At 43.6% G+C, this 24,795-nt stretch overlaps 5 protein-coding genes across 5 annotated transcripts, besides 11 other annotated features; 3 read left to right on the forward strand and 2 right to left on the reverse strand.

Annotated features, from left to right (window-relative positions):
* Positions 1–1,253: 1,253 nt before the first annotated feature.
* Positions 1,254–2,957, forward strand: TSTA_110830 (amidase, putative; the record flags this gene model as incomplete). Its single annotated transcript, XM_002488615.1, has 2 exons — positions 1,254–1,280; positions 1,305–2,957. 2 exons carry the CDS (start codon positions 1,254–1,256, stop codon positions 2,955–2,957), a joined length of 1,680 nt encoding a protein of 559 aa, XP_002488660.1.
* Positions 2,958–4,792: 1,835 nt separating this feature from the next.
* Positions 4,793–8,592, reverse strand: TSTA_110840 (uncharacterized protein; the record flags this gene model as incomplete). Its single annotated transcript, XM_002488616.1, has 3 exons — positions 4,793–8,238; positions 8,288–8,341; positions 8,397–8,592. 3 exons carry the CDS (start codon positions 8,590–8,592, stop codon positions 4,874–4,876), a joined length of 3,615 nt encoding a protein of 1,204 aa, XP_002488661.1. The 3' UTR covers positions 4,793–4,873.
* A 923-nt stretch (positions 8,593–9,515) lies between these two features.
* Positions 9,516–11,040, forward strand: TSTA_110850 (uncharacterized protein; the record flags this gene model as incomplete). Its single annotated transcript, XM_002488617.1, has 4 exons — positions 9,516–9,671; positions 9,732–10,277; positions 10,370–10,466; positions 10,541–11,040. 4 exons carry the CDS (start codon positions 9,516–9,518, stop codon positions 10,618–10,620), a joined length of 879 nt encoding a protein of 292 aa, XP_002488662.1. The 3' UTR covers positions 10,621–11,040.
* A 730-nt stretch (positions 11,041–11,770) lies between these two features.
* Positions 11,771–13,438, forward strand: TSTA_110860 (uncharacterized protein; the record flags this gene model as incomplete). The annotated part of the gene is made up of 2 exons (XM_002488618.1): positions 11,771–12,229; positions 12,326–13,438. 2 exons carry the CDS (start codon positions 11,771–11,773, stop codon positions 13,436–13,438), a joined length of 1,572 nt encoding a protein of 523 aa, XP_002488663.1.
* Positions 11,816–13,312: a mobile genetic element.
* Positions 13,439–15,593: 2,155 nt separating the features above from the next.
* Positions 15,594–16,394: a mobile genetic element.
* Positions 16,395–16,498: 104 nt separating this feature from the next.
* Positions 16,499–19,072: a mobile genetic element.
* Positions 19,073–19,315: 243 nt separating this feature from the next.
* Positions 19,316–19,373: a microsatellite.
* Positions 19,374–19,636: 263 nt separating this feature from the next.
* Positions 19,637–19,658: a microsatellite.
* Positions 19,659–19,789: 131 nt separating this feature from the next.
* Positions 19,790–19,897: a mobile genetic element.
* Positions 19,898–20,015: 118 nt separating this feature from the next.
* Positions 20,016–20,282: a mobile genetic element.
* Positions 20,283–20,719: 437 nt separating this feature from the next.
* TSTA_110870 (transposable element tc1 transposase, putative) lies at positions 20,720–22,406 on the reverse strand (the record flags this gene model as incomplete). The annotated part of the gene is made up of 2 exons (XM_002488619.1): positions 20,720–21,654; positions 22,115–22,406. The coding sequence occupies 2 exons, from the start codon at positions 22,404–22,406 to the stop codon at positions 20,720–20,722; spliced, it is 1,227 nt and encodes a 408-aa protein (XP_002488664.1).
* Positions 22,098–22,409: a mobile genetic element.
* Positions 22,113–22,409: a mobile genetic element.
* Positions 22,410–22,495: 86 nt separating this feature from the next.
* Positions 22,496–22,861: a mobile genetic element.
* Positions 22,862–23,543: 682 nt separating this feature from the next.
* Positions 23,544–24,734: a mobile genetic element.
* Positions 24,735–24,795: the final 61 nt, after the last annotated feature.

The raw sequence follows: 24,795 nt of genomic DNA on the forward strand, positions 1-24,795 counted from the left end.
TTGTCCTGCATTATGTACAATGTGGTCATGGTCTCATGTTGAAAGGAAAAGCTGTATCAGCTCCAACAACCCCTCTAACCCATGTGTTATGTACCCATGTGTTATGTATTAAACGTTTCCTTATCATTGTAGTCATATTCTCCAAATGTAATAACCCATCCCTCTGAGACGTAAACCTCTTTTCTCAGTAAGTTAGTAGCGATTGACCAAGAGTACTTCTCACATTAGCGCCCGAATTAGCTGACTGCCTCGCTGGTCCGAATTCCGATCGGTAGCAGGTAGGTAGGTAAGTGGCCCAAAGACTCGTCGACGTTATGAAGTTGCAGACGAGTCCTTCTGAAGCTCCTCAGGCCTAGTTTCCACTGGAGTTTCGACTTAGAAAGTTTTCGGCTTCAGCTAGACTACGCAGTCTAGCTGACTTTGACATTCTTCATCACGAGAAGGTGACTTTGAACGATGGACCACTTTAATTCTGCAATTCTATTTCCTAAATATAGAATCGATTGTACTGTATAAAAGCAGTGAACCATCCACGTTGATTATCAGAGCAGAATCGTCATGGAGTTTCAGCTTCCTTCTCTACAAGATATCTTTCCTATCCTCCCACTGCAATGTTGCACGTGCTCAGAGAATTATTTCTGGAGTGACTTACACCTCACGTAAGAGACACGTATCTTTCCGATCTTACCACTATATAACTGACTGTTTTAACAGAATCCATAATTATGTAGGATGAGTTAAATTCATCACTTAGAATCGACAACGTAATTTAATTTAGAGGTTACTGGATATGTCCTGGGATTAGATAAAAGAAAATGATAGATTCTAGGTATCCTTCTCAAGTTCTTATTGCTCCCCTCCCCTCCGGCAATACCGCCAATGACCAAAGAATCGCTCCTTTGTTCCATTGCCTATCGCCTTGGCGAGGGGTCGGGGTATGAATATACCAGCATCACCACTGGACTAGTAATGAATTGAGATTTAAAATCAATATAGAACACGTTTCCGGGAGAGGTGGCGGGATTGCTTACATGCCCGGGTTGCTTACCGCTTACGTTATTATGAAAATATCCATCTCGAAACTGGCTCAATATTTGGTAAAGCAATGTCAACAAGCCACCCTCACATAGAAGAGCTCTCCCGGGCATATAAAAGCTAATACAACACGTAGAAGGAAGCTCGAATCCTCGATAGCATAACCTTTACTTTGTCACAAACCGAACGGGACAAATACTAATCAACTATCGCTCAATATGGCTCAAGAGGCTCCGACTAACGTCGTTAGGTTATTACCCATGGTTCAGTCAAAGCCCATTCCAGTGGGTACAGCAAGTTTTGAAGAGAAACGAGCAGCTTTACTTAAAGCCTTCGATAGAAAAGTCCCGCCTGAATATCACCTCCGTGCGGAGTTTCTTGAGGACCCCCCCTCCGATGTCTCTACTATACCGGCCAATTGTGGTATCTTGAACGAGGAGGAGATCAAGATAACTGAAGAGTATGATGCGGTGGGCCTAGCAAAAGAAATCGCTGAAGGCAAATATAAAGCGGTTGAAGTAGTAACTGCTTTTTCAAAAAGGGCAATTATTGCTCACCAGCTCACAGGTTGTTTGACACAGTGGTTTATGGTTGAGGCACTGGAGCAGGCGAAGCAGCTAGACATATATTTAGAAAAGAATAAGAGACCTATGGGTCGTCTACACGGTGTACCAGTCAGTATCAAGGACCACATCCCGGTTGCTGGGACATCCTCTTCGTTAGGATACCTCAGTACCATCGTCGAAGACGAAAGTGACTGCCAGATGGTCCAGATCCTTCGTGGCGCGGGTGCTGTCTTTTACTGCAAGACAAACCAACCTCAGAGTCTCATGCATCTCGAAAGCGACTCTCTCTGGGGCCGGGTCTTGAACCCATTCAATATCAACCTTTCCGCTGGTGGCTCGACAGGTGGAGAAGCAGCGCTGATAGCTCTGATGGGCTCGCCCCTGGGAGTTGGCACCGACATTGGAGGAAGTATCCGTTGCCCAGCTGCGTTTTGCGGCATCTACGGGTATAAACCGACATCGCACATATTACCGATGAGAGGGTTCCTACCTACCCCAGTAGCAGCGGAGCTCAACATTCCCGCCTCTACTGGGCCAATGTGTCGCAGTATAAGAGACATCGACCTATTCATGACCACTATATTGGAAGCGAAGCCGTACCTCCTAGACCCCAATCTAGTTCCTATTTCTTGGACGGGATCACGGACTCCACCAAATAGCCACCGCCTGAAAATCGGCGTCATCAGTAACGATGGTTTCATCCAGCCTCAGCCCCCTGTTGCGAAAGCGATTTCTTGGGCGAGAAAACTTCTGTCTGATCCGGTGCACGCAAGCCAGGTTGAAGTGAAGGAATTCAAACCGTTCGGCGCGGCCGACGCCTGGTCGAAGATTCGTCGGATGTACTGGCCTGATGGAGGGGATTTAAGCAAAAAAGCCATCGTCTCAACAGGGGAGCCACTCCATTCCTTGACTGAATGGATATGGGAAGAGCAACAGGAGTCGGGTATGCAAACCGCGCAGGCTGTAAACCTCTTGCGAAAAGAGAGGGATGATTTCCGACACAAATTTGCGAAGAGTTGGGAAGAGCAGGATGTTGATGTAGTGATCGGGCCGGCATTTGTGGGGCCGGCATCTGCCCATGACACGGCTTTCTACTGGACATATACGTCTTTATACAATATGGTTGACTACCCGGGCGTGGTGATACCAACTCCCATTCGTGCAATTTCCGGGGAGCAATATGACCAGGGGTACACTCCGCTGAGTGATGCTTGTCAGGATGTGAAAAAGTTGTGGGGCAAGTCTGATTTTAAGGGAGCACCCATCAATTTACAACTGGTAGCACGGAGGTATCACGATAACGAGTTGCTTTCTGCTCTGTCGTTGCTGAAGAATATCCTAGGTTTAGCTTATTAAACATATTTTTTCACCATTTATTAGAAACTGATAGCGGTCTAGATGCACTATAGCTCCGAAATGAATAAATGAATCCGATTATTGACCACGTTCTATTCACAGCCTGTGGACATACTATCACTAAATTAGTCGGCGGATCAGGAAAAAGAAAAGAAACCTGTACATCACCAGATACAGTACAACAGGGCTGTTGCGAATACGAATATTCGTAGTGATCAGCAATATTCGTCAGTTATTCGCATTCGCAATTTACAAACACTGTGAATAATATCTCCTCTTTTTTTTTCGCAAGTCTTCATTGTACGAATAAATTATTTCCTGACTAGTTAAAACTGCGAATACAAATGATAGATAGATATTTATTACGCCCGGAGAGACTAGCCCTATCCTAACGTAATCGGACGCCGAGTGATCATGACACCGAGCGGATCACTGCTCCGGATCGCGTTAAACTATTTCTATACACCAACGCGTCAATATGCCCCCAATTCGTACAGGAAGAACACAAAATTCAAGCAATCAGGAGGGCAGGATATTAATTGCTATATCTGATTTAAAAAATGGAAGAATCCGATCTATTCGCCAAGCTCTGATATGATGTTGACATACGTTGAGCCACACAGTTTCAATTTGCTATGTCATGTTGGAATCCGTATATATGTAGTGGGAGTTAGTGACACAGGTTTGCTGACAAATTGTATATCATGTTCTGCTCCTCTGCATACATTAGGTTCCAAAGCCGGACTTATATAGATATTTTGTTAACTAGCAGACTTGGGCTCTCCCTGTTCCGAGGAATACGACCATGACGTTTTAAGTTAAGTTTCAGGTGCACCAGGTGAAGGTTTATATGTTTGAGGTTGGCTTTGGGATTCTATACCTTGTTGGAAATCCGGAGCATCTGAAAAATACCATTCCGTCCAACAGATACCTAACACCAGGCTTCCAACATGTCAACAAGACCCTATATTACTGTATTATGTAGTACGACAAAACTCCTGTTATATTCCAAATATAGCGTATCGTGTTGTAACACAGGCTTACTAACAGTATTACTGTAGTTAGTTATTTTGGGAAATAGTGCCGACAAATTCGAATAAAATACCGTTATTTGACGCTGTTTTGAATAATACGACGACGATTCCTAAAGGAAATACCAAGAGATTCCTTTTTATCACATATTAGAGTACGTTCATGTAATACATACAACCAGTGATAAAGAACGTATATTTTGCGTTTTGGACAATATTAGCTCCCAACGCTAACAAGTCAATGAAAGGCTTCTTTCAAGTGTCATGCTGAAACCGCAAGCCACTGTACTAGATGATGCTGGCTATACATTCTTTATATTACCGACGGGAAGTTGGCATATTGACTTCAAGAATTTAGTGTTTGATTCTTTAAAAAGACATGATGCAACTGAAGGGAACGGATAGAGATACTGTACCTCTCGTCGTTTAGCAAAGTCTTTGTAAAAGCCTAACCAGATCTCGTGAGCTCGACAGTCTTCTTCGCCGGTTTCAATGTCCAGACCCACAATTTGTAAAAGCAAAATTTCTCCAAGGAGTACAAAAGCGCTGGAGGCGGGATTTCTATCCTGCTATTGACTATATGTATCTGTTCGATCACAAGCTGGCCGCAACGTACATATGAGGACGCTCAGCGTGACTGCAATTTCTCTCAACCTCATCGCTTGAACGACAAAATCAGATGTTGCAAACTTATATATTTAAGGCTCTTGGCTATCGGGACGATTTGATCAGCGGAACCGTAAATGAATTTAGCTATAGGATCTAAAGAATGTAATAATCTGTCGCGCTTTTTTACCAAGATATGATTCTCAATATTGAAATATGGTATTATGGGCACTAAAATGCTAAACCCAAGGTTGATGATTTGGCCGACATAAGTGTTCCTTATAAAATCCCAGTTCTTCCTTTTTTACAGTCCTTTTTATGTTTTTTCCATGCGGCCTTTTGGCAATCGCGGTTGCAGTAACTTACAATTCCGCACCGTAAACATTTCTTGGGTCGTACGTCATGTTTTCCACAGTTATCACACTTCTCACTAGCGGGTCCCCGCAGCTGGGATTGAAGTTGTCGCTTCTGCTCGTTAGTTATGAAGGATTCCATATACGGTATTGCTGAAAGTGGCATAATCGCAATGCGCGTCGCGTACTTGGCAAAAATCTCCCAATTCCGAATACGGGGAAACCTGTCGATATCATGATTTTCGCCGCACACACAGATTGGTAAGACACTATGCTCTGTAGACAATGGTATTCGGCCTTGCGAACGATATTCGCAGCCTTCTCCATGATGCCAAACCTGTCGACAGCATTCCACTTGAACAGGAAGTAGCTTCTTCCACAGTATTTCTTCTTCACGGGACTTGATTATAACGCTAAGTATCTCGCCCGCCGTAGCAAGAGATTTTAAGGCTTCCGCCACTTTAGAAACCCTCTCCTTTGTCAAAGGGACTACAAAGGCATCAAGCAGGATCGATCTCTGTGGGATATTATGGCGTAACGCTGAGGCGAAGATCAAGGTATCGGAGCTGTCTCTCTTATGCTTGCAGGTAAGTTGAAACACTCGCGTTTGACCATGCGGGTTAAGTCCCATAAAGCTTTGCAATAAATTATTTATTGAGGACTTGAGCTGAAGCAACACATCGCAAGTCTCAGCTGACTTTTTTTCATATGATGCCCGTTCTTTCCCGCTCAGCGTCCAGCCCATGAATTGCGTCAGCCAATCAAGCTTTCCCGCAGCGCAGATTTCTGGCTGTCTATCGAGATTCAAATTGGAAATGAGAAGCGGATTCAGCTGTTGCCTGCACATATATATGGGGAATAGATTGTGGTTGTATCCACCACGAGAGAGCGCGGAAGCAATCGGAACCGTCATTTCAACAACCCCAGATTTAATACTGGTCTTCTGTTGTTCCCCATCTACAGGAAATGGGTAATGCATTTGTAAGTCGTCGAAGTTCTGAATTTTCACAGTCATGGTGCATGGCGAAATTTGCGTCGCCTCGAAACTTGTGCCACATGTCACGGCGGCATCCGAAGTTTTCCGGACCTGCAAGGTGTGGACGCGTGAGTCCTTGTCCAGATGCACTATGCAAGCTTCCCGCTGAGAGGATATAGTCTGCTCTATTGTAGCATGCGTGCTCTGTGGCCAACATGTGACTCCAGGAGGTCCACTCAAAATCCGCAGATTGTAGCTGTCTAATCCGCATTCGTACACACTCAGACGTAATCCTAGATGAGGTATATAGTGAGATGTGGATGGAGTTGTTGAGACTGCCAAGGCGACACGGATACCTGCTTTCGGTCCTAGGAGTAAAGACCATGTAGGAACTGCACAGGTCACGATTAGATCCGCGATCCCCTGCCATCTAAGATCGTCGGAAATAACATCACAGATAGCATGATCATTATTCCGTGTCCTCAGCTGTCCGAAGAAGCATTGTATTGCATAAAAGCTATTGTCAAAGCCTTGTTCAATGTTTGAGATGCTGACATGAAGACCTGGCGTACCCCGTGGGTCGCTCTCTTTCGTGAAGACCTCGAGTTTGTGGCGTGGAACTATCAAAGCCACATATACAACTGGCGGAAGCTCTTCACGCCCCAAGAGCCCACTATCAGCAACGCGCGGTCTAGGCTGTCCGTATGGGGTTCTACCGATACTGCGAGGCGGTTGTCGAAGGACATCACTCGTGAATAGGCCCAACAGGTGGAGCAATACATAAAGCTCTTGGAGGCTGTTACTTCCGACAAGAAGTCTTGTGTCGGCTTGTATCATGTCCAGGAGGTACTTTATGAAGGGTGACCAGTCGGTATAGACATGATTCTTGGCCAAAGAGAGGAGACCAACAAACGTCATGCGATTGTAATGTCGAAGATCTACCGATAGTGGTGACTCCACCTGGCGCATCAGGGAATCCATCATAAGACTCATGTCTTCACAGCTGAACATTGCTAAATATAGCTTATAAAAGTACTCAGCAAGCTGTTCAGGTTTATATGCAAGTTGGTGACACGGAGATAAGCCATCCTGCACCTGGAAACAGTCACCGAAGTTGGGTATCCTCCATGCAATACTCACATAGTATTGACTCTGCCGACCAACTTTCTTGGGAATGATGAGATCGACCGCTGCCTCAATTCCCACCGCATCAACCGTGTATGGGAAGAGTTGTGCGGTAGGTGTAAGTCCAAATAGTAAAGACGTCGTAGCGACGTCTGAGCATAATAGAGTAGAGAGTGTTGTCGTTGTATCTTCTGCCGCCCGTAACATGCCATTTGTGTATAAAACCGAGGTTATTCGATGGGCTAAGAGTGGTATAACTGCAGGTAAAACATTGAGCATCCCAACATGATCTACGAGATTAGAAGTGTCAATAATGTCGTATAAACTGCTGTCGCCGGGCGGATCTACGGTCTGAAGAACTAGCTCTGTGGAATCCCACGGATACGTGTATGCCCTCGTGATTTTGGGAATTTGATATGTCGAAGTATGGACCGCTTGCAACGCATGACAAAAGCGCAGAGCCTCTCCGCAAAAGACTCTGATGAAAAGAGTATTAGCATGTACCTGCTCTTTGAAAGTGGTGCACCACTCCAAAAATTGAGTTTTTGCAAGACCGACAATCTTATTTTTTAAATCCCACTCGGAGCAAGTTTCATCGTCGAATGCACTAGCGAGGTGAAATCCAAGAAGTGGGTCGGTGCCATAATGGACAGCAAATTTCCCATTTGGTGCAGACGAGAGGGCAAATAAAGGGTTCACACGCCCGCGCCCATCCACTTCAAGGTTTTGTACATCTATCGTATTACCAGCAACAACGCCGGTCTCCCAGAATTTTTGGAAGCAAGAAGAAAGCACAGGCATCGCACGGGCCCAATGCACTGCCGCTGAGCGAAGGCCGTGGGTAGTAAGGACATTGTCCCCTATATTTTTCATATATGTGGATTTGATAGCCTCTCTTGTTTTCTCCTCGAAGGAATTTCTTTGACGAGCACTCAAATTTGCCATTTCAGAGTATTGGTGCCAAAATTGACGAAGGCGACAGAGCGTATCTTCACTCATGAAGCTGATGAAGGCGCCATATTTTGAGGAGAACCATGTCTCGGGTGTTTCAGAACAGACTAGCAGTTTACTTGCCTGGCTCTTTATCAGGGCTATGTCGGCATTTGTTACATAGAAATGGTAAAAGATATTCCATATCGCCGCTTCCGATGCATTATCAGCGATCAGAGAGAAGAGGATGACGTTTCGTGCTGCAAGGGTTACAATCAGCCTTCCATGGAATGAAAATAGCGTGGGTACCTATGATCGCAGCCTCAACATCACAGCAAGTAAACTCCCATTGAATTTGCGCATCTGAGACCCTAGGTTAGCTACAATTTAAGATAACTGGCACATGAATCGTACATACCATGATTGGACTTGCACCACAGAGTGAAAAGTAGGTTTCTAGGATCTCCACATGCCAATAGCAGGATTTTAACACGTTCCTCCTCTTTTTGCTCACATTGTAATGGCAGGACTCGGCAAGCGAAAACATTGGTAGCTGGTGTATTACCAATCGGATAAAAGAAATATTTCAGGTTGATAATCGTTGCACCGAGCATGTTGCTAATATTGAATATATTAGTCACTCAAAGGGATATGGAGGAATAGTCCAATGGGCAGAAATTGAAGGCGCATATATAACTGTGTCTGTAAATATCAAAGAGGAGAGACATCCAATTTTAACTGTGCAAAATAGCTTTGGATTCTATACTCATACTGCATATTATTAGAAGTATTCAGGCATCAATGCATTCACTTGCATGTCCTGGCATGTAATTCTACCCATAGGGTATTGTGGGAGATGAATTTTTTTTTCTGGTGCTCAGTGACTGATGTTGGAGGAGCAGCATTATCCACTATTATTTACCGGAATGCACTATGTTCCATGCATGTATATCATTTTGTCAACACCTTTATCTGCAAAAGTACATTAGATTATATCACTGGCTTGCACATGTGTTGTGTTTTAAAGAATCTCCACGGCTTGCGAAATCCTTAGTTGTGTGCCATTTCCAGCAAAAATGGGTCTGCACGCCAGATAGACACGACGTTGATCTACATCTGAATATGCCGTAATAAGCTGGCGTGAGTTTGGAAACTGTTGGAGTGCTACTCAAATTCGAGTGTAAAATATTTAGCGAACTGTACAGTATATAAATGCGGACTGGTGCTCTCCCAGCCATTTGACTGATCATGTTACACAGCAGAATACCATCGTAGCCTACAACTCACCGCAACTTCCCCTGCTAAATAAACATTCCCACTTGTATCCTTTCTCATACTGTGCTCAGTCCAGAGTGCTGGTATTGGCAGTATTGTTTGGCTAGGTGTGGGAACCACCTTTTCATCTGGTGATTTGAAAAGTGATGTGAGACTATAACACTATTCTATTCTTCCATGTGCTATTTTTCTGCTCCTACCTAGGTGGCTCTCACTAACGCGACACTTGAAGTAGCAGCTTATTCAGATTTCAGCATTCAGTATGGCACAAGATCCTAGCCATAATCTTGCCTTGCAACTTTGTTTGGAGGATCTCAACGAGTTGGGACATCGACAGAAGGGAAAACAGACGGCGGGCAAACCAACAGACCTGGAATTAGCGATCGCTTCCATGAGAGATGACCTCCTCGCTACCCAAGTCTCTATTCAAGACTAAATCTTGGCCGTTAGTACTAGCACTGCGATCGTCACCGATCAGAAAATTTTGATGTCTATCATGTATGACGAAAGCGTTGCTCGACATGATCATCAATTGGCGAGGGGAATAGATGGAGAGGAGCATGAAGTACTCGATACTGTTGGCGAGGGCAACTCTAGACAGGAATTTGACGATAGCGACGCTATCTCCACAGTAATAGGAGATCTGATGGAGCGGATGCATCTAAATAGCAAAGCTGTTGAAAGAGGAACCCCTGTGCGTTTGACTCCAACGCATCGTACTACCAAGCAGTGCGGCTCCTGTCTGGATGATACTGATATTTTTTTCGAAAGCGCCTGTGGTCACGGATTCTGCAGAGATTGTATCAGGCAATTGTTTCTTGGTGCCATTAAAGACGAGGAGTTGTACCCACCACGCTGTTGTGGTCAAATTATACCCCCTGGTATCACTCTACGGATCTTGACGTATCATGAACTTCAGGATTTCGGCGAAAGAGCTATCGATATACTGCAAAAGATCGAATTTACTGTGCAGAGCTCACATGTTCGAAATTCATCCCACCTTCCGCAATTCGCAGCGACCATGGTATTTGCCCTGAGTGTCATCAAGAAACCCATGTACCATGTCGCTCTCTTGCTCATCCTGGCGTTGACTGCCCACTTGACGAGAGCCTTCAGAATGTCCTAGCTCTAGCGGACACTGAGAACTGGATGCGATGCTTAACTGCCGAACGCTGGTCGAGCTTCAACACGGTCGTAACCATATCACTTGCCGGTTAGTCGTCATAAATGTGTCTTCAGTTAGAGGATAGATACTCAAGCGTATTGATGCTAATCGTTTCTATTCAGCTGCGGTCATGAATTTTGCTACGTCTGCGGGGAGGTGTGGAAGAATTGTGATTGTCCCCTGTGGCATGAGAACAGACTAGAGTATATGGCCAACCAAGCAGTCGGTGATGAGGTGGAACCTGGGGCGGATCCCCAAGTTCGCCAGGGCATTTTCAATAAAATTATCGAGAACGTACGCCATCACGAAGACGTGGGGTGCGAACACTATAGAAACTCTCAGTGGGCTTGGCGGAATCCAGGCAATTTGCAATGCGAAGTTTGCAACCATTTTCTTCCGGAATACATCTTTATGTGCACCAATTGTCGTATGAGGGCATGCAAAAGGTGTAGAAAGCATCGATTACGGTAATTGAATTGTTAATTGACGACAGTGAGCCGGTCCTTTCTGTCCCCCATTGGAGGCGAGAATTAAGTCGAATACCTGGATGACTGAACAAAGCCTATACAAATAGCCTCATTAACCAGCTAATTATATCCAGTAGAGCAAAATAGCAAAATTATGTGAACAACTCCGAAAGATATTATCAATCTCCTGTCCAGCTCTACTGCTTGAACAACCATTTGTCAAACTGCATTGTATCCAGTCCTTTAGGTAGCGATTCCCTCCTTGTTTGCCATTTGCTGGAATAAACTCCAAAGCTACTATGATCCATTGGGTTAAGTACAAGAGACTTCATCTGCAATGTCTGAAAGCTATCCTCGCCCTTACAGATAACTCTAACTTTATACGCTCTCTCCGCAAGTATACTCGCCCAGCCCGATTTTGGTGCGCGATACAGATCTGGAAAGCATCGTAGTGTCGGATTGGTGTGGGTTAAGCCCAGTCCAATCTTGAATAATTGCTTACAAGGATGGCGAAAGAAGAAGTGACTAGCAAGATTGTATGTATTGAGTTCTCTCTGTGTCCCTGTCTCATGCATCAGGTTCAATCCCGGGTCTTTTATAGACACTTTTGGCAGGGTGATTTGTGAGCTATCATAAAGGGTAAACATTGGGCTGAAATTTAGGTGCCCAGATATATGTCTTAAGGTGTCTTTTTTAGACCTGCAAGATCGAACAGCCGAGACCTCTGCCTCTTTTGATGTCCGGATTATCTGACAACACCTGGGGATTCCTGTACACACGGTACAGTATAACGTAGTTCACTAGTGAGTTGGCCACACTAGTGAGTTGGCCACTTTTACCCGAATACGCGTTCTATACTGATCCTTCACAACTCAACGCGTCAATATGCCACCAATTCGCAATAAAAATCAAAAAAATTCTGCTGAGCAAGAAGGACGAATCCCATTAGCTATTTCTGATTTAAAGAATGGCAGAATACGCTCTGTACGGAAAGCAGCAGAGATCTATAATATCTCACGGTCAACTCTTCAAAATAGAATCAACGGCATGCCATATCGAGCTGAAAAACACGCCAATAACCATAAATTAACTCAATCTGAGGAGGATTCGCTTGTCAAATGGGTTATTGATTTAGATCGACGTGGATTACCTCCCCGGCACTCTCTCGTACGAGAAATGGCTAATTATATGCTTTTACAACGTGGCAATCAACAAGTTGGTGAGAATTGGGTAACCAAGCTGACTAAACGCCGTCCAGAGATCGATTCGAAGTTCTCACGAAGATATAACTATGAACGCGCTAAATGCGAAGATCCGAAGATAATCCGGGAACATTTTGATCGCGTACGAGCTGCTATATTGGAGTATGGGATCTTACCAGAAGATATTTACAATTTTGATGAGACTGGCTTTGCTATGGGACTCTGCTAATCTGCAAAGGTTATTACTGGAAGCGATCGATATGCACGGCTAAAGCTTTTACAGCCTGGGAATCGAGAATGGGTGACTGCAATTGAGGCAACAAATTCAACTGGATGGGCTGTTCCTTCGTACATTATTTTCAAGGCAAAGAAAAACGTACGATTAGGCTGGTTTGATGATCTTCCAAGTGATTGGAAGATCAATATTAGCGAGAATGGTTGGACTACAGATCAAATAGGATTAGAATGGCTTACAACCCATTTTATTCCCTATATCAATGATCGTACAATGGGAAAATATCGAATGTTGATTCTTGATGGCCATGGAAGCCATTTGACTGCAGAATTTGATCGTATATGCACTGAGAATAATATTATTCCAATCTGCATGCCACCTCATTCTTCACATATATTACAGCCTCTTGACGTTGGCTGTTTTGCTGTTTTAAAACGGCATTATGGGCAGCTTGTTGAGCAACGAATGAGGCTTGGATTCAACCATATCGACAAAATGGACTTTTTAATGGCATTTCCACAGGCTCGTACGGTGGCATATAAAGCTCAAACTATTCGGAATAGCTTCACAGCCACTGGATTAGTGCCTTTTAATCCGGATCGAGTTATTCAACAACTTAATATTCAATTAAAAACACCAACACCCCCTCCGAGTCGATCAAGCAATACACAATCATCTTGCTTACAAACCCCTCAAAATATACGCCAATTTGTACGCCAGTCAACTACAATTACGAAACGTATAAATGAACGTACAGGAAGCCCAAATCAAGTGATTGATCAAGCAATTATGCGGATGTCAAAGGCCTATGAAACGACTATGAATGATCTTGTACTCGTACAGAAAGAAAACCGTGATTTACGAGCTGCGCATGGCAAAGAGAAACAAAAACGCCAAAAATCTAAGAAACAGATATCTATTGAGCATGGGATTACTGGCGAAGAAGCTCAAGCGCTCGTACAAGATCAGGTTGAGGCATCTCAAGCTGTTACTACTGCTCCGGGTGAGCTGGAGCTCCCAGCTTCTCAAGCAGTCGTACGCCGCCAATTTCGCTGCAGTGGTTGTGGTGTTGAAGGACATAAAATTAATCGATGTCCTAATCGTACTAGTAGTTAGATTTTTGTATATATTTTTGTATGTGGCTTTGAAAATTGGGATTTGAAATCAATATAGAGTTATTTTCGGGTAAAAGTGGCCAACTCACTAGTGTGGCCAACTCACTAGTGAACTACGTTAGTTATCTAGCTAGCTGTTGGATTAGCTAAGCTGATTCAACCAATCAGATAGAGGAGATTTGTCAGCCAATAATAGCGAGCCACACACTGATCCACCGAATAGGGGGTAAAAGATATCTTCCACCTAGACTATACTTAGACACAAGAACAAGAACAACAAGGATCAAGGATTCCCACATCTTGTGCATACATAATTTGATACGTTGAGATAAACCGCTAGAGATTGTTACATACAATCTAACACTAGCTATCCCCGTCCCCCCCGTTCTTGGGGAGAGGAATGGAAAAAAACGATTTTCGAGTTGATAGGCGACTTCCTTATAATTATTTATATCAAACAGTCGGAGGCTCAAAATCCTCAACCCTCTCTACCACCTAGCTCCCAGGAGTGCAGCCTTTGACGCGTCTCAACGCGCCCGGCAACACCATGGCGCGTAAAGGCCCTGGTACAGACGGCCCTCTACAGATAGCCCTTCTAGAATCCACGTCTGCAGCCACAACAAGAGCTTCTAAAGGACAGAAGATCTTTAGCCCCATAGCTATATTCCTTGATAAACACCGCAGCTAAACTACTGGCCTTGCTCCTCACCTACTGAGAGTCCTCACCACTCTAAGCGATAACCTCACCTCGGTAGCTCAACAACATTTTAACACTTATATTAGCAGTATCTCGATAACCTCCATTTTATCTGCCCTATCTTCTTCCCCTTCCTCTTCCCCCACCCTAAATCCCTTACTCTCTTTACTCCCTCCCTCACGTCCCCCCTCAGGTCTTAACCAGTCAACTTATGCTACTATTACCTAATATACCCTGGTCAAATCAACTCCTACTACTTACCCTAAAGCCTCCATCAAAAAGCCTATGCCTCTAGTAAAATAACCCCTTCCTGACATCTGGCTCTTTGTATGCTTCCCAGCTGATCATGCAGCTAGAAAAATGGAAGCCTACGCTATCTACTCTAGCCTATAATCTCAACTAAACTTAAATAGTGCAGCACTAAAAGAAGTCCAAGCTATAAAGACTGGCTTTGCACTATGTCCCTCATCTCCAGAAGCTCTCCTAGCCCTTGAGGCCTAAAAAGAGACTATCTCTATATTCTTTGTTAACTACTAGATAGAACGCAGCTCCCGATGGGTCTCATACTGAGTCACCAACATGCCAAGAAAAATTAGCCAAATCTTGGATGGTTAATACTCTCTAATCCCTGTCAATTCTACACTACTATCCTTAGAAATTAGCGAAACTACAGGGCTCAAGCCTATATCTATTAGTGAGACCACTACGAGCGCTATCAACCCTAATACTCTCTCCTCAAGCTGGTTTGTCAACTTCCTAGAAGGTATAAAATTACCACTGCCTATCCAGCTACATCTGTTGGCACTATCACTAATACTCGTCACCTCTCTAAGAAAACAATAGTTATTCAATACACACAATGCTAGAAATGGCATAATGCACGATCCTATGCACGCCCCTCTCAATGCCGACTATGCGGCTCCTTAGAGCATATTGAAGAGGGCCATGTCAACCGCTGCACAGCCCCAGAGCCTCATCAATGCCTTTCTAGATGCATACACTGCCATAGACTACATCTAGCTGATTTCGCAGAATGCCTTCTGCGCTCTAAAGGCAATACTAAACATACTAAAGCTCAACAAACAGAGATCCGCAAATCCTGCGCTATAAACCTTGTAAAAGCTTGAACTGAAGGAGGATATAGCTCTTGGCTTTCCATAGGCACACAAGAAATACCTATGGCATTAGATAAGATATTATTATAGCCTTTAATCCATAAGATTATCTCTTCTTTCCGTTTAGTAACCCCCCCACCTTGCACCCTAACTGAAGATTCTCCCATTATAGCTTATGCAGTCTATTTTATAATCTCTTAACCATAAAACTGGTTCGCCTCTCTTCTTAAACAGGAGCTATAATCTATCACTATCTAACTCAAAAGGTGCCTCTCAAAATTCTACAGTTAAATGTAGAGCACGTGCTAGATGCACATGAAATAGCCCTCACATTGGCATATACTAGCGACATCAATATTATCCTAATCCAAGAACCATATATATTCAAAGACCTCAGTCAATAGATCACTAAAAAATATCCATTATATGAATGCTTCTCCCCAACTAATAGCTAGGCAATAAGTTGCCAACCACGAGTCCTCATCTATGTCTAAAAGAAGAAAAGCATCTAGACCTCCCAGCTATGCCTCTTTATAACTGACACTAAAGAAGCCTTGGATCTCCTATTCCTTTAGATTTTTTTGCCCACAGGAAAGTCCACTCTGATAGTTAACATCTATAATACCCTAGCAGGCTACAGTAGAGTAGGTGAAGCCGCGAAAGCTCTTATAACCCTGCCAGAGGTATATTTCCCTTAAACAATAATGCTTGCAGGCAATCTTAACCTACTACACAACAGATGGCAACCCTCACTATAACGCAGCCCTACAACTTTTGCAGAGCTATTTATTAACTAGCTGGATCTCCAGGGTCTAGTACTTATTTCCGACATAGACTGTCCCACACATAAAAGGGGTAATGTGCTAGATCTTAGTTTTGTCTCAAGCCCTCTGGCACTCGCAGGAGCCAAAGCTAGCATAGCGAGCCATTTAGATGCAACCTCTGATTATCAACTACTAATTACCACTATTCCATGGGATTAGAGATACAAGGAAACAGCTTAGAAACTGAGATTTAACACATTAGACCACACCTCCTTCTTCTCGCTCCTCGCCTCTAATCTCGCTGGCACTGAGAGCTCAGCCACAACAGAAGAAGATCTTGATGCTCTTATTAAAAAACTGACATCTACAATTCAAGGAGCATATAGAGGCTCTGCTAAGAGGACTATAACACAAGCATAGAATAATTATAGTGGAACAAAGACTATAAGAAAGCTTTACACAATTACTGCTTAGGCCTCTGCTCAAAGACAGACTTCTATAGGATAACTAGATGGTCTCAATAACAATTTTAGCGAGAGAAGCTCTCTACGGTAACACAAATAAAGGATGTTTTTAACATAAGTAAATGGCATAAGTCTACAGGTATCTTCCGAAGCCCTCCACTGAAAGATCCGCTAAGGCCTAACAGCCTCCTAGCAGTTACTGTATATGAGAAACGAGACGTACTAGTCCACAATCTTCTCCAGAACTCGGCAGAGGCAGAAGACATACCTCTAGACTCCCCAACAGTCCCTTCCACTAGTCTCTACTTCCCAGATATATCGATGCTACAAGTGGAGGAGTCAGTACTTCAGGCAGGAAATATAGCCCCTGGCGCAGATAAAATCCTAACCTGCATACTCAAAGTAGTATGGCCTCTAATCAAAGATAAGGTACTAATGCTATATCAAGGGTGCCTAAAGATTGGTTATCATCCTAAATGCTTTTGACACACAATCTTAGCAATCATCTAGAAACTAAAAAAGACTGATTGGTCTTCACCTAGTTTATATAGACTAATCACTCTCCTATCAGTACTTAGCAAAGGACTAGAGCGCTTGGTGACACAGAATATAGCATGGATCTTTATATATTATAAAGTATTAGCAAGGCAATAATTTAGGGCTCTCCTACTAAGATCTATAACTGACCTAACCATATGCCTAATATATGATGTTGAACAAGCGCTAAATCAAGGCATGACTGCCTCACTCCTTACCCTAGATGTCAAAGGCGCCTTTGATTCCGTGCTTCCTGGCAGACTGATCCACAGACTACGCAAGCAGGGCTGGCCTACCAATCTCGTTCTCTGGATTGCCTCCTTCGCTACTGGAAGATCAGTTCAGATCTGACTCGATGGAGAGATTAGCCCCTCAACAGACATTGCCTGCAGTCTTCCACAAGGATCCCCAGTATCTAGCATTCTTTTCATGCTCTACATAGTACCTCTATTCCGTCTAGGAAACCCAAGGAACAGGTTTGATTACGCGGACGACGTAGCCAACCTAGCAATCTCAACATCTCTTACTACTAATTGCGAAGCCTTATCAGACTCACTTTAAGAAGCTCTTAATTAGAGTGCTGCAGAGGGTATTATATTTGCACTAGATAAATATAAGCTTCTTTACTTCTCCCAATATAAAGTAGACTAGGACCTAACCCACACATCTTTAGTGAAAGCTGGATCTATTATAATATTAGAAAACACTAAATAGCTATATCTATAATAGCTAGGAATCCTCTTTAATAAAAAGCTAACATTTAAATGGCACATTAGAGAAACAGCATCTAAAGCCCTCACTGTGACTAACGCTCTTCGCTCTCTAGGGAATACTATTCAAGGAGTCAAATCTGATTTACTATAGTAGACTATATCAGCCTATATACTCCATAAAGCATACTATGGCGCAGAAACCTGGTGACCAGGATGTACTCGCCCTGAACCTTCCTAGATTTCAAACTGAGTTAGAGAACATCTTAAGAAACTAACTAAAGTAATACTAATATGCGCAAGAGCAGTCCTTCCAGTCTTCCGCACAACCCCAAAGCCAGTCCTTTATCGAGAGTCTAGATTCTCTCCACCAGAAATCGAACTAGATTGAATAGCCCTCCTTGCAACTGTCCGCCTATGGCATCTCGACCCTTATCACCTACTTCGAAGACGCGCAGAACAGATCGCTAGTAATAGCTGACAAACCAGCTAATTTGCCTACCATATACTGGCCCTCCTAAACTCTGAACAGATAAACCCTCTCTAATACGCTCCCTGGCACCCTCGCGAGCCTTATGGGAATGCTCAAGCTCAAATAGGAGCTCCCATAGGACGCACTAAGGAACAGGCAGCAGCTAATTTCATAGCTTTTCAATATACCATCCCTAGCTCAGATATTATAATCTTTTTAGATGGATCTAGGCTAGTAGACAGACGTGCAGGGAGTGGCTATATTAGACTTTAAGCACACCATCAGTTTCTCTGCTCCTTACTCTTATATAGATACAGGAAAGAGATCTTTAACACAGAAGCAAAAGCAGCTCTAGCTAGCACTTAAGCAGTAATAGTATATCTAACAGCTCAATTTGCTACCAACCTATAGATCTGCCTTAACAATCTAGAAGTTGCTATACACCTTCTATCTCCCTCTATAGGATCTTCCCAAGAAATCTTTAAATCCTTCTACACCCTTATAGCCGCCTAGCCACTTCGCAAAAGGCTTCCTCACACTAAAAGTGGATCTATCCAAATCCGATAGGTTCCTGGACACGCTAAAATCCCTGAGAACGAAGTGGCTAATCTTGCTGCCAAAGAGGGAGCTGCCTCAATCCCTCCTGCTCCTCACAAATCCTCATACGCCTCGCTAAAGAGATACGCTAAGACTTAATCCCTATCCGCTGCTTAGTCACAATGGGAGAAGGTGGCACCACAGAGCTATCAAGATCTAGAAATAACCACTTCCCCTAAGCACCCTAGGAAGCTTTAACTCAACCAACTTAACCTTGGCCATGTTATTACAGCCTATACTAGTTATGGAGACTTTGCAGACTACCATGAACACTTCAACTATAATAATACTTATCTTCTCTACCAATGTGGAGCATAAAAAGCACCTCTGTACTTCTTCTTCTATTATATAGCTAAGAGATGAGCCTCTCAGCCTTCTAGGCCCTCTTCTAAGGTTATCTCTTTTCTCTTAGATATTGCTAAAGGAGCATAAAAGCTAGCTACATGGCTAGCAGAGACCCACTTCTTTAAGGATATCTACCCTCGCTAACCTCTTCTTAGCACCTAGCTAAGACAGTCCTACTCTTCCTTTATATTTCTCTTCTCCTTCTTTCTTTCTCTTCTCTTCTTTCTTTCCCTCTCTGCAAAACCCACTGTTCAGTTATAATAGTAGTGGAGTAATAGGTCATAGAGTGTAGACAGACCATTGTAGCTGGCAAATATCTAAAACCCACTCAAAGTGGACCTCCCTGTAAGACCACAGCAGCTATGGAAATGCGCTAAAGAGTCTCTTATTTGTATATAAATCTGATAGAACCTGAAACCCAAGGCTTACCCCTCGGCGGCCTATGTCCCAGTAGGGATCGGTGGGAAGCGTGCGAGTCACGAACCACGGCCGTTAAATACACACACACACACACACACACCCGTTCTTGGGGACAAGTCACAATATTAGGAATCAAGATATCTTCATATTGTCAGGCTCATTAGGCCGCTTCGTGTTCGCGCCTTACTACCGTCTATGCTTCGTAATACGGACCGTAGTTAAACCAACAGTATGCGTTGCATGCGTAGGAAATATTGCCAATAAGATTCTGTTTTTTTCACAATATTCAATAAATCTCATATTGACGTGAGAATTGTGACCATCAAGAATCAGTAGGCGCCATCCCCGGCTTGCTTGAGATCTTGTTAATTTGATTTGGCTGAAGATTATACTGCTCAATCTTGCAATTTATAAGCTCAAAATAGGAAGGATAACTCCAGGCGCAATATGCTCTTTTTCGGTTACTGTCAATGCCTGTAGAATAGCGAGAGATCAACGCATTTGGATGCTTGTTTAACCAGCGAGAAGCCCAGTTCTTTCCAGGCTTTCTACCAGTTATCTCATGCGCAAATTTTACAATCATATAGGGCGTAGGAGGCAGGCCTTTCTCGCAGAGCATTTCTATCCATTGTATAAGCTTTTTAGATTGGTAGTCGTTGAGTAATCGTTGATTATCGTAATGCGCCTCTTTCGAGCCCGTAAGGCCTCGGTATCTTCTTGAGAGCAAGTTCGATCAACACCATATATTTTTGCGATTAAAGTGAAATTAATCTGTTTGCCTTCTCCGAAGGAATTCAAATAATCAACTGCATCCTCGATTGCACCCATTTCGACTGGTTTATCGCGCTTTGAAATCCGTGTTGTTTTTCGCGTTTTGACGCGATACCGTGCACGAGACGGTGAAGCACTGTAATATTTAACTACGTAGTAGTAGTAACTACTTGTCCCCGTCGCTTCCCCCCTGTTCGCTCAAGGGCGGGCAGCAGGATTAGACCATGCATGACCCAATTCCTTTCTGCATTCTTTGTAGCACATGTGATTAGCTCATTTATCCATGTCTGGTTTAATTCCCAAGAGTACAACCAGGCTTAACTATAAACTGCAAGCTTCGCAATAGTTTCAACTAGCACGGCCTCGTCACTATTTGCCGTCTATTAACACTTATGGCCTCTGGACAAATGAACTGCGCTCCACCAACCAAGTTCGATAGTCCATCAACCCAGGAAATTCCTTTCTGCACTGAACTACATCCCCGCCATATCCGTTCTCTTCAAACCACCGAAACATGTCTCCCACAGTGTCCTTCTTGAAGAACTTCACCGCAGACCCGATTGGACACGGCACCATGGGCATACTGAAACCTAGCACCTCCTGAAAAATAACACCCGCTTCTGGCTGGGTCAGCTCGTCCCCGACCAAAGTCATCGCCACATTGCGATATTTATCAGGATGAATAAACGCTTGAGCCGCTACATAGCCGATATCTTTTGTGGAGATGAGTTGAAGAGCTTTGTTCGGGCCCATCTGCTCCCACATCCGGGCAAAGCCCTTTCCGTGAATATCGGCCGTCATATTCTCAAAGAAGGTGACTGGTCGGAGAATTGAGTAGGTCATACCTTGCGGGCTAGTAGCGGCCATTTTCTGCAGATGCTTCTCAATGTTGAACTTAGCAGCGAAGTTCTTGACGAAGGTGGGATCTATTTCTGATTTCTCTGTTCCACCACGATCGCCGGAGGCGTAGACAAAATGCTGAACGCCGCGGGCGACAGAGGCTGCCACCAAAGCTTTGCCCTGCTTTTCTTCCTCTGGAGAGTTGATCTGGACCCCAAAAACACCCCACACTGGATTGCCGTTAACAGTGGCCTGGTCAAAGATTGAGTCCGGATCGGCCAGGTCGCCGGCGACAACGCATACGTTAGGTCTGCGAGCCAGGGCCTGTGCGCTGCGGGAGGTAGTGTCGCGCGTGACGGCAATGATGCTCAATATTTTGTCACTGTCGTCTGCGGCGAGGAGGGCATCAATGATGGCAGAGCCCTGCTTTCCTGTTGCGCCAGTGATAAGGATTGTCCTAGGAGTTGGTGTGGCCATTGTTGGGCCTGTGAAATTTGATGCGTATTATGTTGTAGGTTCCAGCGGGATTAACTGACAAGTCAATGGTTGAGGTGATAGTAATGATTGATAAATAATAGAATGTATTCTTTCAGGCTTGGTCTGTGACTGTGCTGACCAAGTCCATAGAATATCCATCGACCGCTGTCCATATTGTGACCTTTATATGGGTTTAACGGCCCTAATTGCGCATACAATTATTAGAACAACCTGATCGGCACAATTAAACAAGCCGTGACGGATTCGAGCACGGGAAGTGCTGAAGGAGAGAACTGAATCGGCCGTAGCGACTAGATTCATGGTCGGGAGCGGGGGAATGGATGAACCGCAGTGTCTACTACGGCTGACCCGTGGTGATTTTGTTAGTACGATTTTCTTACAGGGTTTAGATGCCAATGGATTCTGCCCATCAATTTTTCTTACTAAGCTAATATTTTGTATGGCCACCTGCTGCATCTATTACAGCCTGACATCTTGCCTGCATGGAATCAATCAAATCCTTTAGAAACTGCTCTGGCAGTACATCCCAAGAAGCCCGTACAACCTCACGTAATTGATCATAAGAAAGAGTTTCCTCTTCCGGATACTGCCCCTGAATCCAATCCTTCATCCAGTCACATAAAGCTTCAATTGGATTAAGATCTGGGGAGAATGCAGGCCAAAAGATAGGATAGATATCCCGAGGTTGAAGCTCCTCAATCGCATCCTTATTTGCATGTCCTAATCCGCCATCCTGCATAAGCTATAGAAATGTAGATTGCTGTCGATTGAAGCAAATATAGCCATCCATCCCCGTTTCTGAGAGTGAGCAACACGTAAACAAGTCTCCTCTAATTCTTCACCAGCTTTCCTAGTCACCCAGGTTCTTGTATGGAACCCCGGAGTAACCCATGTCTCATCAGTCCAAAGGCTTCGGTTCCACTGTTCAATTATCCAATTTATATGCTCAAGAGCCCAATCAAGACGTACGCGTTTATGTTGATCTGACAGAGGAGGCTTAGCTAGAGCCTTACAACGCGTATATCCTCGTTTTTTGAGTGCTCGACTTAGAGCAGTTGTTCCAACAGGAAGCTCAAACTGTTATATGACCTTATAATAAGGCATACGACGCGTACTTTTTGAAGAGCTAATCCATTCAATAATCTTATCAACACCAGCCTCGGATAGTTTCGGAATCTGGCCACGGGCTTTTTTAAAGTTGCTTGCTGATTTTGACATATATATTGAACCTGGCGATAGCTAATTTGAAGCTGTGAAGAGATTTGTGAATAGGTAAGCCCAGCATCTCGTAGTGTTAAAACCTGAATACGGTCATCTCTTCTTGTAAGGCGCGTTGAATTGTGATTTGCTTCACTAGCAGTAGCTAGACTTGTAGAAGGGGGGTCAGGCTCTGGGTTGATGGCCATATTGATGGATTAGAGAGAGGATAGCTTTCCTAGAGCATATAAACTATATAACTGTCGGTTTATCTACGTCTAGTCGCTAGCACTAGTCACGTAGAACAGCTATTCCGACAAGCTGACGAGCCTAATCAATATGGTATAGAATTCCTGATATTGATGACTGCCCCCCAAGACTAAGGGAGACGGGGGATAGCTAGCTACATATAAACGCTATCAGGAGGGGTAAATATTAGGCTGAAATCTAGGTGCCCAGATATATGCCTAAAGGTGCCTTTTAGACCTGTAAGATTGAACAGTCGATCTTTCTGCCTCGTTTGAAAGCCGGATTATCTGACACACCCCCTCAGCTGCAGAAAGCAACTACTTGCAAAGCTGGAATAGCTTCATAAGTTGTTAGGCACATCATTAAGAGAAAGTAATTCTTCAATATCTGGGTTCTTCATATCCTTTTGCTGGGGAGTGAGATAGCTATTAATATCCTCTACTCCAATTTGATTGAGGAACTTTTAGTATTCCTGTTTACTGAGTGCCTTGGTCAGACTGTTGGCAATCATATCTTTTGTGGGCATGTAGTGCACTTAGATGTCTCCCTTCTGCATCTCTTGTCATACCTAGTAATTATAAATATCAATGTGTTAGAGCTTTATACACAGTCACAGAGCGTCCTTCTTCAGCAATCCTAGAGTTTGCTGGTTATCACAGAAAATATAAAGAGTAGGTGTTCTAAAACATATCTCCAACTCTAGAAGCAATCAAAGGACATATTTGTCTTCTTTCACCCCCTAAGCAAGAGCTAATAGTTTAGCTTTAGTGGTTGACATTGTTACTATATCCTGCTTATTCACTTACCATCCTATTATTTCACCAAAAAGTGTCATGACGTATACTTGTGAGCTCTTATAGTTAAGTATATTATCTGTAAAGGAGGTGTCTATTAATACTGAATAATCTTCACCTCCTCCGAGCCTCAAGGCGTACGCACAATAACGTTCGAGGTAGCATAAAACCTTGTTAGCAGCTTGATAGTGCTTTGGTCCAGGATTTGACAAGAACCATGAAAGCCATAAGATAGTAAAAGTCATATTAGATTGAGTGCTTACTGCCACATACATGATTGAGCTAACTTTCCATTGATATTGATAGTTACTTTTGTAGGTGGCCATTCCTTTGTATAGGAGTAATTCTTCTTAAGTCATTAGTGTGTCGTCAGTTTGTCGAGTGTTGGCTAACTTCACAATTTTATTAATATAGGTGGCTTGACTGAGCCAGATCACCTTATTGCTTCGATCCTATATAACTCTTATACCTAGAAACCACTCCAGGTCTCCTCCTCTGGATATTTTATATTTAGCATGAAGTTGGTTCATGACTAAGTCAGCTTCTGGTTGGTGGCTCTTCTTATATATAATAACGATATTGTCTACATAAAAGAACAGTATGATCCCAGATTTTAACATGCAACACAGTTTGTGAGGCACTGTTTTGAAACCCAACTCTATGAGGGTGCTAATAAGTTCCTTTTACCATAGGAGTGGTGATCTATGTAATCTATAGAGAGCCTTGTTCAGTCAATATATTTTTCTAGACTCATAATATCTAGGAGCTATTCTTATAAAGATCTCTTTGTCTAGTATAGCATTAACGAAGGCATTAACAGCGTCATATTACTCAATTAAACTACAAGACGGCAAATCGACCGCAGGAAACGGAGCTGCTCGACTCCGT

The sequence above is a fragment of the Talaromyces stipitatus genome, genomic scaffold, assembly GCF_000003125.1.
Source record: "Talaromyces stipitatus ATCC 10500 scf_1105507295491 genomic scaffold, whole genome shotgun sequence".
Taxonomy (NCBI): domain Eukaryota; kingdom Fungi; phylum Ascomycota; class Eurotiomycetes; order Eurotiales; family Trichocomaceae; genus Talaromyces; species Talaromyces stipitatus.